The sequence below is a fragment of the Rhineura floridana genome, chromosome 2, assembly GCF_030035675.1.
Source record: "Rhineura floridana isolate rRhiFlo1 chromosome 2, rRhiFlo1.hap2, whole genome shotgun sequence".
Classification (NCBI taxonomy): domain Eukaryota; kingdom Metazoa; phylum Chordata; class Lepidosauria; order Squamata; family Rhineuridae; genus Rhineura; species Rhineura floridana.
Window position 1 is genome coordinate 124,873,491 of NC_084481.1, and position 15,084 is coordinate 124,888,574.

A 15,084-nucleotide genomic window follows, 5' to 3' on the forward strand; every position below is an offset into this window, starting at 1 on the left:
CCAGGAGAGGAGTCCAGTGATGAAAAGGGAATCTGAACTCTTGTAGCAATGGCTCTACCCAATATTCTTTGAGGTTAGAGTATATTGGTGGTCAGAGGATGATATTCAATGCTCGTCCTGCTCAGAGTAGACCCACAGAAGTTAATAAACATGACTAACTTAGGTTTATTAATTTCAGTGGGTCTACTCTGAGTAGGACATAATTAATACAACCAATGGATCCTGGGCAGGGGGTGGGAGGTGGTGGACAAACATACAGTAAATATAATACCTCATATTTAATGTACGTATGCTACTTCTCATTTTGTTACCAGGAGGGCTCCAAAAACAACAGAACAGGAATGAGGGAGAGAAATACACTGCATACAGGGCTTCTGTATTTGCTTTAACAGCCCAAGGGATCAGACAAAATTTCATTACACATCATGGGGTCCAGAGTACTGGGAACCACTTATGCTAAAACGTACCTCAGCCTACCTTGTGGTTTTTTAGCAAACAAATTTGACTAACTACATGGTTAACATGAATATTCTGAGAAGCAGTTATTCTCAGGAATGACAAAGAAAGTCTTGTCCAGAACATGCAAATGCTAAACTATTGTCATGGCCCCGTCAGAGGACTCATCAGACGAGGATGACTCGGGAGTAACAGCAGCAGACCCAGAAGCAGCAGACCCAGAAGGAGAAATGGAGGAAACTCCTGAGGGCCCAGCTCCTTCTCCCCCTCAGCTGCAGAGCACCCCAGACACAGCTGAAGCCCTTCAGCCAGACGCAGACAGTGAATGGGATACTCCCCCCTCACCTGCAGAACGTAGACAACAGGAGGTCAGGCAGAAGAGGGGCAAGCCTGTCCACTTAAGGCCAAAACGCTGATGGCTCACACCTGCTGACAAACCTGCTCCTTAAAAGTCAAACCTTGGCTTCAGCTTGTTGCTGACTACAACGTCAGGCGTGACCACTGTGTGTCTTCCTATCCCCTGAACCTTGACTTGGACTGATTTCTCGGCAAACTAGACCCGGACCTTCACTGACATCTCTTCTGGATTTCTGGCTTGGCATGTAAGCTTTGAACAGCCTCTGCCCTTATCTTGCTTCCTTCTTGCTAGCCTGGCAGATTTATAGCCAAGCTGCCGGCTGAGGACTTACGGCCTGGCAATTACCAAGGAATCTCCAGCCCTGCCTGCACCCCCACCGACACTGCTGTTTCAGTGAAGAGCTGACAACTATTTTTGCTTGTAAACAAATTTTCACTTGTAAGCTTCACTTGCAGAGTTGGGTTTTGGAAGGGGGCAAGGCACATAACAGGTTTCTAAGTGGAATTTTATAGCTCTGAGGGTTGCTTCAAAGGTCATATTTTAAAGTGTATAATGAAAATGTTTCATGTAAACAGCAAGAAAATAAAAAAGTAACGTGTGTAACAAATTCATATTTTCAGTCATGAGCATTGTGAAGGATAAATAAATACATGATGAAGCTGGTGGTGGGCCCTTGCTGAGTGTACATGCAACAGGCATCACATTTGTACTTATTTAATTTTTGTCCCACCCTTCTTCCAAGATGCAGTGGGCTATCCCATTTTATTTTCACAATAATCCTGTTAGGCTGAGAGATGGTGACTGGCCCATGGTTTACCAGTAAGCTTCTTGGCTGAGCTTAGTCTGAGTTGTTGTACATATACTGTGCCACCCTGACCCTGCGGAAGAGCCGTAGCGCAGTGCTAAGAGCAATGTTTTTTTTATGATGGTATTCGCTGGTATGGAGTATCAGCACCTCTTTATTGGCTGCCCCTGGCAACCATTTTCTGCTGGCACCCACAACACTTTAATCAATGTATGAGTACCAGTTCTTCATTTTTTCACAACAACAAAAGTACTGGCTAAGAGCATCTGCCATGCGTGCAGACGGTCCCTGGTTCAATCGATGGCATCTCCATCTGCATCTGGGGATGTCCCTTGCCGAAACCCTAGAGAGCCACTGCCAGTCAGTATAGTTCTATATTGTTTTAAATTTTTAAATTGTGTTTTAAATTGTTTTTTAAAAGATGTATTTTAAATTGTATTTGTTTTTGGTTATTGTAAACCACCCAGAGAGCTTCGGCTATGGGGCAGTATACAAGTTTAATAAATAAATAAAATAAATAAATAAATAAATAGACAATACTGAGCTAGATGGAGCAATTGGGTTAAGTCAGTATAAGATTGCTTCTTGTGTTCCATTACATTAATGTGTGGAGCAGCCTTTCTTTTCAGTCATTGGCTGTTCTTTATATATGTTGCCTCTTCTGGAATTCTGGCACTGATCCAATATTAGTATCTGTATGTTGGTGGGGGCAGTTGGTGTGTTCAAATGGGAAGGTATTGCACTGACCATATGGTCTTGGTTTGCCTGGCCATTAATCTTCCTGACAAAGACAAATGTCTTGATACCACCTTTACATAGTATTAATAAAAATATTAAAGACTGATCAGTTGTCATAGCTGAGTCTCTATTATTCATGTGTCTAGAGCCAAAGAGCTGGAATTTGAGGATCAACAAAACTAACTGGAGGAGAATTGAAAGAGAAAATGCCCATTGATGGTGAGCAAAGTACAGTATTGAAACTTTGTTGTATTTTAAGTCAATTGGATTTTAGATGCACGTGTCCCTCACGGAACATTCGTCATGTTAGAGAGACATGCCATATACAATACCGATGACTGCCAGAGTTAGTTTGAAGCCATGCAAGGTGGTTGGTTTGTCTGAATTCCTGAATTTAAAATGCAGTTTGAAGGTTGATTTGGGACCTGCTGAAAAGTAATAGACCAGAAGAGTGTATGAGCAGATACTAAACTATCATTTGAAAAGATGGGTAGATTTAAGAGCAATTTGAGAATCTGATGGAGTAGAGAAAGACAAAGCAGCTGCAGAAAGTGGGGATCATCTGGTGAGCCTCATCTGCTACCAAATCATTCCAATTGAGGTCTGGAGGATACATTTACCTTTGGTTTACAGTAGGGAAGGGGAAGAATATCCGCTAAATCGGACTGAGTACTGGATTTTGACTGAATGTGACAGTCCACTGTCTTTTTGGACTGGCACTGATTTCTTGCAGCAGGCCACGGCTGTAATTGGCACAGGTTTTTTTTAATTTCCCCCCGATTTTACATAATTATCTTCGTGATTAAAATCACTATTATCCATTAATTTCCATGGATTTACATAAACATTTATGTTAAAAATGACGTAATTATATAATTGGAAGCAGAAGATGGAGAAGTTCCATACTTTCTCCAAAAACAAGACCAGGAGCAGACTGCAGTAGAGATCATGAACTGGTCGTATCGAAAATCAGAGTAAAGCTAAAGAAGACCAACAAAGCAATCATAACGCCAAAATACAATTTAAATAACATCCCAGAAGCATATAAAGATCAAATAAGGAACAGGTTTGAGGCTTTAAACTTAGTTGACAGAGAACCAGAAGAACTATGGAATGAAGTCAGAGACGTTATCAGAGAAGAATGCAAAAAGACAATACCTCTAGTTAAAAAGAGAGAAAGACCCCAATGGATGACTGAAGAAACTCTTCAAATGGTTCAAGAGAGAAGGAAAGCAAAAGCAAAAGGAGATAGAAACACGTTCAGAACCCTAAATGCAACAATACAGTGACTAGTACGTAGGGACAAAGAGAACTATTACAATAGTTACTGTATAGAAATAGAGGAGGACAACAAAAAGGGTAGAACAAGAGCCCTATTCCAAAAGATTAGAGAAACGAAAAGGAAATTTAAACCAAGAGTAGGGATGTTGAATAATCAACAGGGGAACACACTGACTGACCGAGATGAAATAAAAGGAAGATGGAAGCAGTACACTGAAGAACTCTATAAAAGAGATGCCAGGATGACAGATTCATTCACGGAGGAACCATATGATGAAGAAGCAGAAATTTTAGAATGTGAGGTGAAAGCTGTTTTTACAATACTTGGAAGAAACAAATCACCAGGAATAGATGGCATAGCAATAGAGTTGCTACAAGCTACTGAGACTGAATCTTTCCAGATTTTGACTAAAATCTGTCAAGAAATATGGAAAACTAAACAATGGCCCACAGACTGGAAGTGTTCGATATACATCCCAATTCCAGAGAAAGGGGATCCCAGGGAATGCAGTATTGGACTATTGCCTTAATATCCCATGCAAGTAAAGTAATGCTCAAGATTCTACAACAAAGGCTCTTGCCATATATGGAGCGAGAAATGCCAAACGTCCAAGCTGGATTTAGAAAGGGAAGAGGCACCAGAGATCATATCACAAACATACGTTGGATAATGGAACAGACAAAGGAATTTCAGAAGAAAATCATGCTGTGCTTTATAGATTACAGCAAAGCCTTTGACTGTGTAGATCATGAAAAACTATGGAATGCTTTAAAAGAAATGGGGGTGCCGCAGCATCTGATTGTCCTAATGTGCAACCTATACTCTGCACAAGAGGCAGAATATGGAGAAACCGATTGGTTCCCCATCGGACAGGGTGTGAGAGGTGTATTTTATCACTCTATTTATTTAATCTATACGCAGAACATATCATACGGAAAGCTGGATTGGATCCAAGATGAAGGAGGTGTGAAAATTGGAGGGAGAAATATCAATAATTTAAGATATGCAGACGATACCATGCTCTTAGCAGAAACCAGTAATGATTTGAAACGAATGCTGATGAAAGTTAAAGAGGAAAGCACAAAAGCAGGACTACAGCTGAACGTCAAAAAGACTAAAGTAATGACAACAGAAGATTTATGCAACTTTACAGTTGACAATGAGGACATTGAACTTGTCAGGATTATCAATATCTTGGCACAATCATTAACCAAAATGGAGACAATAGTCAAGAAATCAGAAGAAGGCTAGGACTGGGGAGGGCAGCTGTGAGAGAACTAGAAAAGGTCCTCAAATGTAAAAATGTATCATTGAACACTAAAGTCAGGGTCATTCAGACCATGGCATTTCCGATCTCTATGTATGGATGTGAAAGTTGGACAGTGAAAAAAGCTGATAAGAGAAAAATCAACACATTTGAAATGTGGTGTTGGAGAAGAGCTTTGCGGATACCATGGACTGCAAAAAAGACCAATAATTGGGTGTTAGAACAAATTAAACCAGAACTATCACTAGAAGCTAAAATGATGAAACTAAGGTTATCATACTTTGGACACATAATGAGAAGACATGATTCATTAGAAAAGGTAATAATGCTTGGAAAAACAGAAGGGAGTAGAAAAAGCGGAAGGCCAAACAAGAGATGGATTGATTCCATAAAGAAAGCCATAGACCTGAACTTACAAGATCTGAACAGGGTGGTTCATGACAGATGCTGTTGGAAGTCACTGATTCATAGGGTCACCATAAGTCGTAGTCGACTTGAAGGCACATAACAACAAAAGTGTTAGTGCTTTTGTTTGCTGCCTTGGGCTCCTGCTGGGAGTAAAGGCAGGATATAAATCAAATAATAAATAAAGTACCCTGGGAATCCCAGTTCTACAGGAAGTTTATCTTCACAAAACTAGAATGTTCAGTGTGGTTTAAAAGTTATGAGGAAGTTATTAATGACTATGGATGGATTGCCTTCAAGTCAATTCTGACTTACGGTGACCCTATGAATAGGGTTTTCATGGTAAAAAGTATTCAGAGGTGATCTACCATTGCCTTCTTCTGAGGCTGAGGCAGTGAGTGGCCCAAGGTCACCTAGCAAGCTTCATGACTGTGTGCGGGTTCAAACTCTGGTCTCCCAGGTCGTAGTCCAACACTCTAACCACTATGCCACACTGGCTCTCATATTAATGACTAAGCTATATTTAAATAAATGGACTAGAAATTATCTTAAAACCCAGAGGTCAAAATCCAAAGACCTAAGAAGGCCTACCTATTCTTCCTTTGAACAGTAGCCCATACCATTGTATACCAAAAACTGTTTTTGAAATTCCCCCATTTCAAAAGGTGTCTGACATGCAACATAGGGGCTTATTTTTCAAGAAACTCGTCCAAAACTGTCTTTGGCTTATAGAACTAGTCATGTGGTTCTTTGGAAGCATACCAATGATTTCAAATAAATTTAAGTATAACTAATTCTTTCTCACTGTGACTGGACTGAGAAATTAATTTTAGTGTAGCTGTAGCCTATTTTGAAAAAGACAAAGCTGCTATAAAAGGTACTATATTACTTTAAAAAACCCGGAATCCCCCAGCCTAAACAACCCCTTCTCGGATTAACCATCATCATACAATTCTAGTCCATCTTCTTTATCTTGATAAATTTTATGGCAACAGGCTCCAGCATGTGATTGGCAGTCTGTGCAAAATTAATTTTTGAATCCGTTTTCAACTTGTCCCATTTTTGGTTTCACTTCAACTGTCTCATAACCTGTTTACTCAGAATGGAGACTCACAAGGTCCCGTTCAAAATCAACCCCTTTACACCTTAGGAAACTTTAGGATTGCAATTCTGAGGTGTGCGCCCTATCCAACGGAATGGGACTTACTTCCGAATAAACATACACAAGATCGTTCTGCACATTAATCGACAAGTCCTATTAAAAGCAAATGTGGCGGCTGTTTCCCGTGTAAACCTGCTTAGGATCCTGAGCTGCTCGTCTCCGGGTCCCTCGTTTTGCCTACGAGACTAACGGAGATAGCAATTTATGCCCCAAAGGATTTATTATTACAGGACCAGGAGGAAGAGGAAGGGGGGCAGCGTTGGCCTGGTGAGCGATAGCTGTGCCTCCGAGTCCATGCATGTGTGCGTGCGCGGGAGAGAATATCCTTCTCTGGGTGTGCGCCAAGGGAGAGAGGGAGGGAAGAAGGAAGGAAGGAGGGCGAGAGCGAGCAGAGCCTCAAATGCTTGGAATAATTCCGCTTCCGTTGGGAATAGGGACTAGCCGCTGGTGAGTGACTCCAGCAGGGTCTCTCTAATCTGCTCTTCTTCCCCAAGGCTTGGGTGCGCTGTTGTGGCACCACCGCCACCAACAACAACCATGGCAACCTCGCCTCAGAAATCGCCCTCCGCCCCCAAATCTCCAACTCCCAAGTCGCCCCCTTCCCGGAAGAAAGATGACTCCTTTTTGGGCAAACTCGGAGGGACTTTGGCCAGGAGAAAAAAAGCAAAAGAAGGTGAATAGGCGGAGAAAAAAAGTGCGTGTGGGTGTCAACTATTCGTCATTTTCTGCGCTATGCCTTTAATATGGAAGGGGGAGGGGCGTGGAGGAGAGGGAGGGTGGGAGCGAACAGTCAAAGGTGCCCTGCGCTGCCCTCAGTTGGAAGTGTCTGGGTTGGGCTAACGAGAGGTGGCTTGTGGGGGCCGCTGGGCTGGGCGTGCCGCCTCAAGGAAAGCGTCATTCTGGAAAAATGTAGCCTGGAGCGCTGGCAGGGAGCTGTCGTTGCTGCTGGGTTGAGCTCCCTCAGCTTTTTATTCAGCCTTATTATACCAGGAACTTGCCCACCCCGTCCTAAAGCGGAGAATTCTCTCCTTCCTCCCCAGGCCAATTTTTGACATCTTCGCCTCACTAAAAGTTCCTAGCTGGGACTTCGCGCACCCTGCAGGAGTAGAGCGAGCTGGCAAAGCTCCCAGTCGGAGCCTTGTTTTCGCACGTCTTGGAGCCTGAGGCCTTATTGCAAACGCTGTGTGTGGTGCGCTGCCTGCTGGGAAGAAACGTCCTAGAATGGGAGCTCAGTGCTTGTTCTCTAAAATTGGGTGGGGAGGGGGGCATTCCTGGCAACAGCGGAGCACAGCATTCTCGGGAAGCATAGGGAGGCTATTGTGTTTGTATATGCAATTACAGCTGGAGGAAGTGTAATATTAATTAAACATATTTCTGGTACACATACGTAGCCCTTTGTGTACTGTCAAGCTCTGTGATACAAGTGTATTCTAGTTCTTTGGACACATGCTCACACCTCGAAGACTAGCATCTCATTCATTCATCTCATTCGTTTATATGCAAGATTTAGCAAATGTATTAAGGATGCACCAGCTAAGAGGAGCTGCAAGCCCTCTAATAACTTTCTGTCTCCCTCCACTACACACAGAGGCAGCATGCAACTCTATACAGTATGAAGGACATGCTTGAGAAGGGAAGGCCAGGCAAGGTGCATTTTCAAGGTCCACCTCTGTCTCCTGCTTTGGAATCAGAGGCATATCATACCTTCTGAATCTTCTGATCCAGTTACTGATTTCATATGGTTATAAAATACTATATTCTTAGTTGCTGTGTCTACCTCTGCACTTCTTCCTGCTGCACAAATTCCCTGTATAAACTCTGGAAAAACTTCTCATTCTTGCTGTCACATGAAAACCTGACCTGGGCAGAATTAGGCACACCTCAGCCCTTTGAAGTTAATGAAATTAGCGGGAGAACATTTCTACTGGGAATATTGTTTTTTGGGGGGCACAGGGTAGTGGTGATTATTCAGAATGTTATCATTGCCTCTTTGATTTCAGAAAAACACAAAACTTGATGAGGAAATCCTTCAGTTTTATAAATTTCAGCCTTGATTTAATTAATGGAGGCATCACCATAATCAAGTAAATGTTTCTGCTGTGTTTCCAAATTATACTCAGAGCAGCCCAAGAGAACAGTAGTCAGTCAGCAAAGATACTTCCTATCAGTTCTAATATTTAGATGCTTTTTAGATAACTACTATACTGCTTATACTTTGCATTGATCCAGCGAAATACTTGTGTTTATAATTGAATTATTCATATTATATGTGTATATCCTTCAATTCTCTTCTTCACTGATTTTCAATCTGTCAAATGGGAAAATCAGTAATAGCAAACAAGGTGCCCTGAAAAATAGGTTGCCCGCTACAAGCAACTCACCTCTGCAACACACAACTACAGGGGAGTGCTTTATATGTTCTAGGGTTCAATCTTTGTACATATGTGACAAAATGAACTGTAATTAGATAGCTAGTGTTGGATTGTATAGTGGTATGATTTATTGTAAATTGTGATGTTGTTAAAGGTAATTGGAATCTTTTATTTGATTGATGGGATTGGCCCTACACTAAGTTAGTGAAGCAAAGCCATTTTAGAATCTTGAGGGAGAATTAGGTGTTAAGAACTAGAGTGAGCAATTAGAGTTAAACAATTGATAAGGGTTATGAAAGAGAGCACAGAGAAGAGATACTGCTGACAAGGGTTTTAGATGCAAAAGGGGTATTGATATTTTAGAGAAAATTGTTACAGGTAAACAGTTATAATAGGACAGTTTGGGACAAAGGAAAAAGTTGTATTTTTAATTAGCTGCCAGTTTCCCAAACCTTATGTTGCCAAGATAGATTTTACATTTAGATATTTTGAATTTTTGTTTTTCTTGAAAAAATTGTTTATTTTAAAGAAACTGGTCTGAGTATCTTGATGATTGTCTAATGTCTAGCAATCACATGCCAAAGAGGTGACAGTAAGTTAGGTGTTCTGTGACAAATCATTTTACCTAAATATTTTTTGCCTAAATGCTCAGTGGTGCAAGGAGAAAGGTTTGAGTGGTAGCAACAAATATATGAGATGTAGTTGGCCAGGAACTTGATGAAGTGCCCTACCTGGATCTAGATGGTCAGTAGCTAAGTGAAGTGATACTAGCTACATCACAAAAGTGAGGATGAGGCCTAACATGCCTGGCTAGTGCTCTGAGTGAACTGTGTGCGCATTCCGGAATGTGCCCCAGAAACTTGTGCAATGTTTATTGAACTGTTGAATTAATAAAAATGGCAGTTAAATCACGACACACATGCATCACATATCTAAATACTTGGGATCATATCTGTAATTCGTTAGCATTGTTATTGAATAAACTATTTCGTGTTTGCTTTAACTGATATATAAGCTCCTACAGGCAGAAAAGCATCCAACATAAATAATACTTTTCAGATCTTGAAAATAGTTCCGCTCAAATGTTGATAGTCAGGATGCTTAGGAAAGATGTTGTGCTAGCTTTTGTTATAATGTTGTGTGACACATTATACCACACACATACCCTGATCCCGAATCCCATTGCTTATGGTCAAACCTTGCTTGAACTGTGTGGTAATGTGACACAATGTGACATGGCCAAGGTTTCACATAAAAAGTGGTTCCTGTGGCTGCAAGTATTCAGGGTTAATATTTAGCATACAAGAATATTTGTGAGTAAAATGAATTTGTGGCTTCAGTTGATTTGTTTTTCAAGAAGTGCTGGGTTGTACTCAATTCAAAGATGACCTATGTCATCAACCAATCATATGTCGAAAAACAATGGCAATATGCAAAGTACAGTGTCCCATCTAGGGTCTGTGTATGTATATCTGTATGTATATAGATATAGTAAGAACAAACTCCACTGGTAATCTCTGAAACACTTTTGTAAGAAAGATCTCTGTGTACTTAGATAATAGACTTTATACTTATTATGCTACACACATCATAAGTGAGTAGGGTCATAAGTATGAAAAGGTTTATTAACTCATTCATGACATTAGATTAACAGAGGTCCCATTCTTATAACGAGGAGAACATGAATCTATAAAGCCCATGGTATTAGCAGTGATGATTTGTGGCAGTTAGAAATACAGTATTTTAAAAACCTCTTTTTGGTGTCGGAACCATTAGCAGGGAAGTCTTAGAGGTAATGGTAAGAGAGAATAATCCCCCATCCTTTCCCCCTTTTCTTGGAGTATTTCATTATCTTATATTATGGGTTTCCAGGGTGAGAAAAGCTGCATTGATTGTGCTCCTTCAGTGTTCCTGGGCTTGACTGACGGACATCAAAAATCCACACCTTGTAATAACCTGCCTTAGAGAATCTCAACAATTGGACCCTGACATTCTAATAAATCTGTGATACATTCACCAGGGGAGAGCAAAGTTCAAAATTGCTTAAATTGGTGTAGGAGCAGATGGAAAACAGACAGTTTGGACCCATACATTTGATGGAGGGCAATTATGGTACAGTGTATGGTCTCAGTCAGCTTCCCAATTGATATGACTTCAATTGAAGTAATTTGCCCACTCTTCTCTTTGGCTTATTTGGTTTTGATGATGCAAGAAAAACGAATCTTGCTCTAGCTTTTGTAATACCCTTTTCTTTCTCTCTTTGGCCTTGCTGTTATCTTGCTGCTGCAGTTGAAAAGCTTGTGTTTTGGCCTACCCAAGAGGTGAACCTGGTGTTGCTTGAGATGATCTGGTGTTTATTTGAATGGTCTGTAGGTTGTAAAAATATCAGATAATCAGAATGCAGAATAAATTGGGTCTCCTTTCCTTAGCATTACATCAACAATGGATGACATTTTGAGAAGGGAGGGGTGGAATCAGTAGCTTATGCTTGTTTAGTTATTAGCTCTGGCAACTTTTTAAAGAATAAAAATACTTTAAACTCTTGCACAAGCCACTCCATTGCAGGAAATGGACAACTTGAGATTTTTTAAACAGTATTGAGTATAAATGAAGCTAGTAGAATTTGACTTGTATAACTTTCATTTAAAATCAGTAGGTCTTTAGTAGTAAATGAGATTTAGGATTTAAGTGTTAAGATGGTCTTGATAGCTTACTGGATCTTTTGAAACAGTTGCTGGCTAGTGGAAGGTATTGATTCAGGACCCCCACCTGGAGAAGGTAAAGGAATATCCAAAACTATAAGGAAGATCTGATTTTATTTGATGCTCTTTGTCTGGAAATTTGTGATACCTAATCCCAGTTGTGTCATTTCCTTTTATCTCATATACCCCTTTGTATCTCTAAATGGCCTGATGACATTTATTATTGGATTGTGCTGTTCGTAAAGCTTGGCTAGGGATCCTCTGCAAAGATGTCCATATCCAAGCAGAGTTGGCAACCCCCTGCCTGGAATGCCCTGTACCTTTTCACATAGCTGCTCCAAACTTCTTTACGGATTTGACCCTTCACTTCAGAAAGAGGTTTAAGAAAAGAGTAAGAAGATTCTTTACTCTTTTCTGTCTACCCTGTGGGCTGCTATAAAGCTTGGGAGCAACAGCAATTGCAGCCACTCTTCCCAGTGTGTGAATTCTCTTTTACCACTATTGGGCAAGAAAGAAACTGTCATACAACCAACAAGATGCATCATCAGTGGGTTTAAGGGGGTTGAGCTGAGTGCATGGAACCACTGTTGTTGCTTCTATGGATGTAAGGGTGTGAGGTTAAAGGTAAATGAAATTCAAACAGAAAAACAAAAACAAAAAACAGTGATGATTTCCTAAATGCAGTACTATACCAAACACAACAAAATTCCTATGTGTAAAGCAGAAAACCCAGCATCCCACAACCAGTCAGGATTCCTAACCAAAAATCAAAACTAAAAAAATCCTGGCAGCCAGTCAGCCAAGGTCACAGAAATTCCCATGCAACACAATCTGACTTGGGGGCTGCAGTTAGTGCAGAATGCTATGGCATGATGGCTGACAAGAGTGAGACCTTATCAGCACATAATACCTCTACACTGGCTGTTGATTTGCTACTAGGCCAAGTTCAAGGTGTGCTTTCCATGTTACAGGTGCCACACAGTATTTGTTCTGCTCTTGTAAGAAATCAGCCCTTTAGTGTGGCAGCACCTACACTTTGGAACTCCCTGCCTATTGACATTAGACAGGCGCTTTCTTTGTACTCTTTTCAGCACCTGCCAAAAACATTTAGTCTACACAGGCAGGTAGAAGGTGACGTTTATGGTTCTCCTCCCTCTCCATTTTATCCCCACAACAACCCTGTGAGGTAGGTTAGGCTGAGAGATGGTGACTGGCCTAAGGTCACCCAGCAAGCTTCATGGCTGAGTGGGGAGTTGAACCCTAGTCTCCCAGGTCCTAGTCCAACACTGTAACTGGTACATGGCACTGATTTGCTACCAGGCCAAGTTCAAGGTATGTTTTTCATGTTATGGGTGCCACATAGTACATATTCTGCTCTTACAAGAAATCAATCCTTTAGTGTGGCAGAACCTATACTTTGGAACTTCCTGCCTTCAGTGTACTCTTGTCACCTCCTAAAAACATGTAGAAGCTATTGTGTTTTTTATCTCTTTTTAACTCATTGTTGATTTTTATTATTTTGAATGTTTTTAAATACCTGTCTTTAACTGTGTTTGCAATAATTTTATTGTTTTAATTCCTTCTGTAAACCTCTTTGAGATTTTTTACAATAAAGCGGTATATAAATGTTGTAAATAAAATACATAAATAAATTTTGGAGTCACTGTGGCCCCTGAGTCTCTTTCCACTTTTAGGAACAAAGGAATCTACCTTATACGAACTCAGGCCATTTGATACTATCTAGCTCAGTACTGATGACATGGACTAGCATTGGCTCTCGAGAATTCCAGGCAATAGTCTTTTCCAGAAATTGAATTTTGGACCTTTGTACAAAGCATATGCTCTTGCCACTGAGCTACAACCCTTATCCCTGTTTGAAAAAGTATCTTTTAAAGTTGTTGTTTTCAATTCACTAATGAATCCCACCACAGAATCATGGGAACTGTAGTTTGGTAAGGGTAGTGGGAACAATAACTGAGGAGGAAACTACACTTCCCAGGATTCTTTAGGGAAATCATGTGTTTTAAATGCAAGTTGTATATGCTTTAAATGTATTGTTGGATCTACTTAGTAAAGTTTGCCTGCATGTAAATTTTTTATTATTATTTGATTTATATCCCACGCATCCTCCCAGCAGCAGCCCAGGGCAGCACTTTTTAAAATGGAAATTTTTAAATATGGAAATGAGCTATAAAGTTCATTGGGTGACCGTGGGCTACCCACCATCTCTCAGCCTAATCTGCCCCCTAGGATGAAAACAACAGAGGGGAACTATGACCAGCAAAGGAAGAAGGGCACAATTAAAATGTAAAGGAAGTAATAATGTACAACCATAGTGTGAAATCAGATACTTATCAGGATATAGTATGAAGAAATGTTTATATAAGCATGCCTGTCAAAGATGTTTATTATTTACACAACCTGTAAAGATATTTGTAGTGCAGTTCTGTGATTGTTTACAGAAGCAAGTCCCAATGTACAATGGCTGTACTCCCAGGCATTTTAATGTTTTAATGTTTAATGCTTTATGTTTAATGTTTTTAGTTTAATGTGTCCTTCTGTTACTGATTTTATTCTATATTGTATTTTAATCCTGTTTTGTACACCGCCCAGAGAGCTATTAGCTATGGGTGGTCTAGAAATGAAAATAAATAAATAAATAAAATAAAATAAATACTCAAACAGGAAAAGGTGCACAGAACTTCAGCCTCAAGTGATAAGGAACACTCTCCCAACCCAAAAGTCAGAATCATGCCACTTTTAGCTGTTTTGCAACTGTTTATATTTTTTATGGTTATTGCAATTTAAAGGGATTGTTGTGACCTGCCTTGGTTTCCAGTCAGTAATCCTACCTCAAAGGGTTGTTGGGAAAACTCCATATACACACCCACTGGAGATGTAAAAATACATAGACCCCATATAATAGTTTATTGTCAAAACCAGTTTGTCATTATAGAACATTTTGTTTAAAAAAATAACATCAGTATTAGTTTCTGACATAATAAAACAGTGATACCTATGTAAGCCCTGCCTAATAGGTTTAAAAATAGGATTGGAGTGAGAAAGGAAGATTTACAGCACAAGCACAATCTTTTGCTATGTTCACTCAAAAGTCCCATTAATTTACAGCGCAATCCTAACCAGTTGTACTCAAAAGTAAGTCCTATTGAAATCAATGGGGTTTACTCTGGGTATGTGGGATTAGCATTGCAGCTTTACTCCCAGAAAAGCAAGTAATAGTTAAAGCTTCATATTGGGAAGGTTTTCAAAACATTGCCCTCTTCAACAGCCCAGGAAAATTTAAACTTGCTTGTCTCCTGCACACAAGAGAAAAAATCTTTGGTACTGCTGAAAGCTATATACTACTCAATTTATGAGATTTTCAGATAAATAGGAAAAAAACAACAGTTTTCTACCTTTGCAGTGGGGTTTAGATACTGCCTGGAGGCCCAGAAATCCCTTGTTAATCACAATCCTGACTTGACCTTTTGGCTACAATCCTGAAAGGGTGGGGTTAGAGCAGCCAGCTAAGAGATC

At 40.2% G+C, this 15,084-nt stretch overlaps 2 protein-coding genes across 7 annotated transcripts in view; both read left to right on the forward strand.

Moving 5' to 3' along the window:
• The window catches only part of MICAL2 (microtubule associated monooxygenase, calponin and LIM domain containing 2), a 204,897-nt gene extending 202,328 nt beyond the window's left edge, over positions 1–2,569 (forward strand). Inside the window, exon 35 of one of the 3 annotated variants that reach the window (XM_061610428.1) lies at positions 2,504–2,569. In XM_061610428.1, the coding sequence (XP_061466412.1) occupies positions 2,504–2,540 (37 nt within the window). In that variant the 3' untranslated portion in view covers positions 2,541–2,569. Of the gene's footprint in view, positions 1–314; positions 2,436–2,503 lie in introns of those variants that run through there. The other 2 variants (XM_061610430.1, XM_061610431.1) reach the window with 2 other exon arrangements.
• The window catches only part of PARVA (parvin alpha), a 158,811-nt gene continuing 146,256 nt past the window's right edge, over positions 2,530–15,084 (forward strand). Inside the window, exons 1-2 of one of the 4 annotated variants that reach the window (XM_061610444.1) lie at positions 2,530–2,576; positions 6,968–7,146. In XM_061610444.1, the coding sequence (XP_061466428.1) occupies positions 7,011–7,146 (136 nt within the window). In that variant the 5' untranslated portion in view covers positions 2,530–2,576; positions 6,968–7,010. Of the gene's footprint in view, positions 2,577–6,690; positions 6,741–6,876; positions 7,168–15,084 lie in introns of those variants that run through there. The other 3 variants (XM_061610446.1, XM_061610443.1, XM_061610447.1) reach the window with 3 other exon arrangements.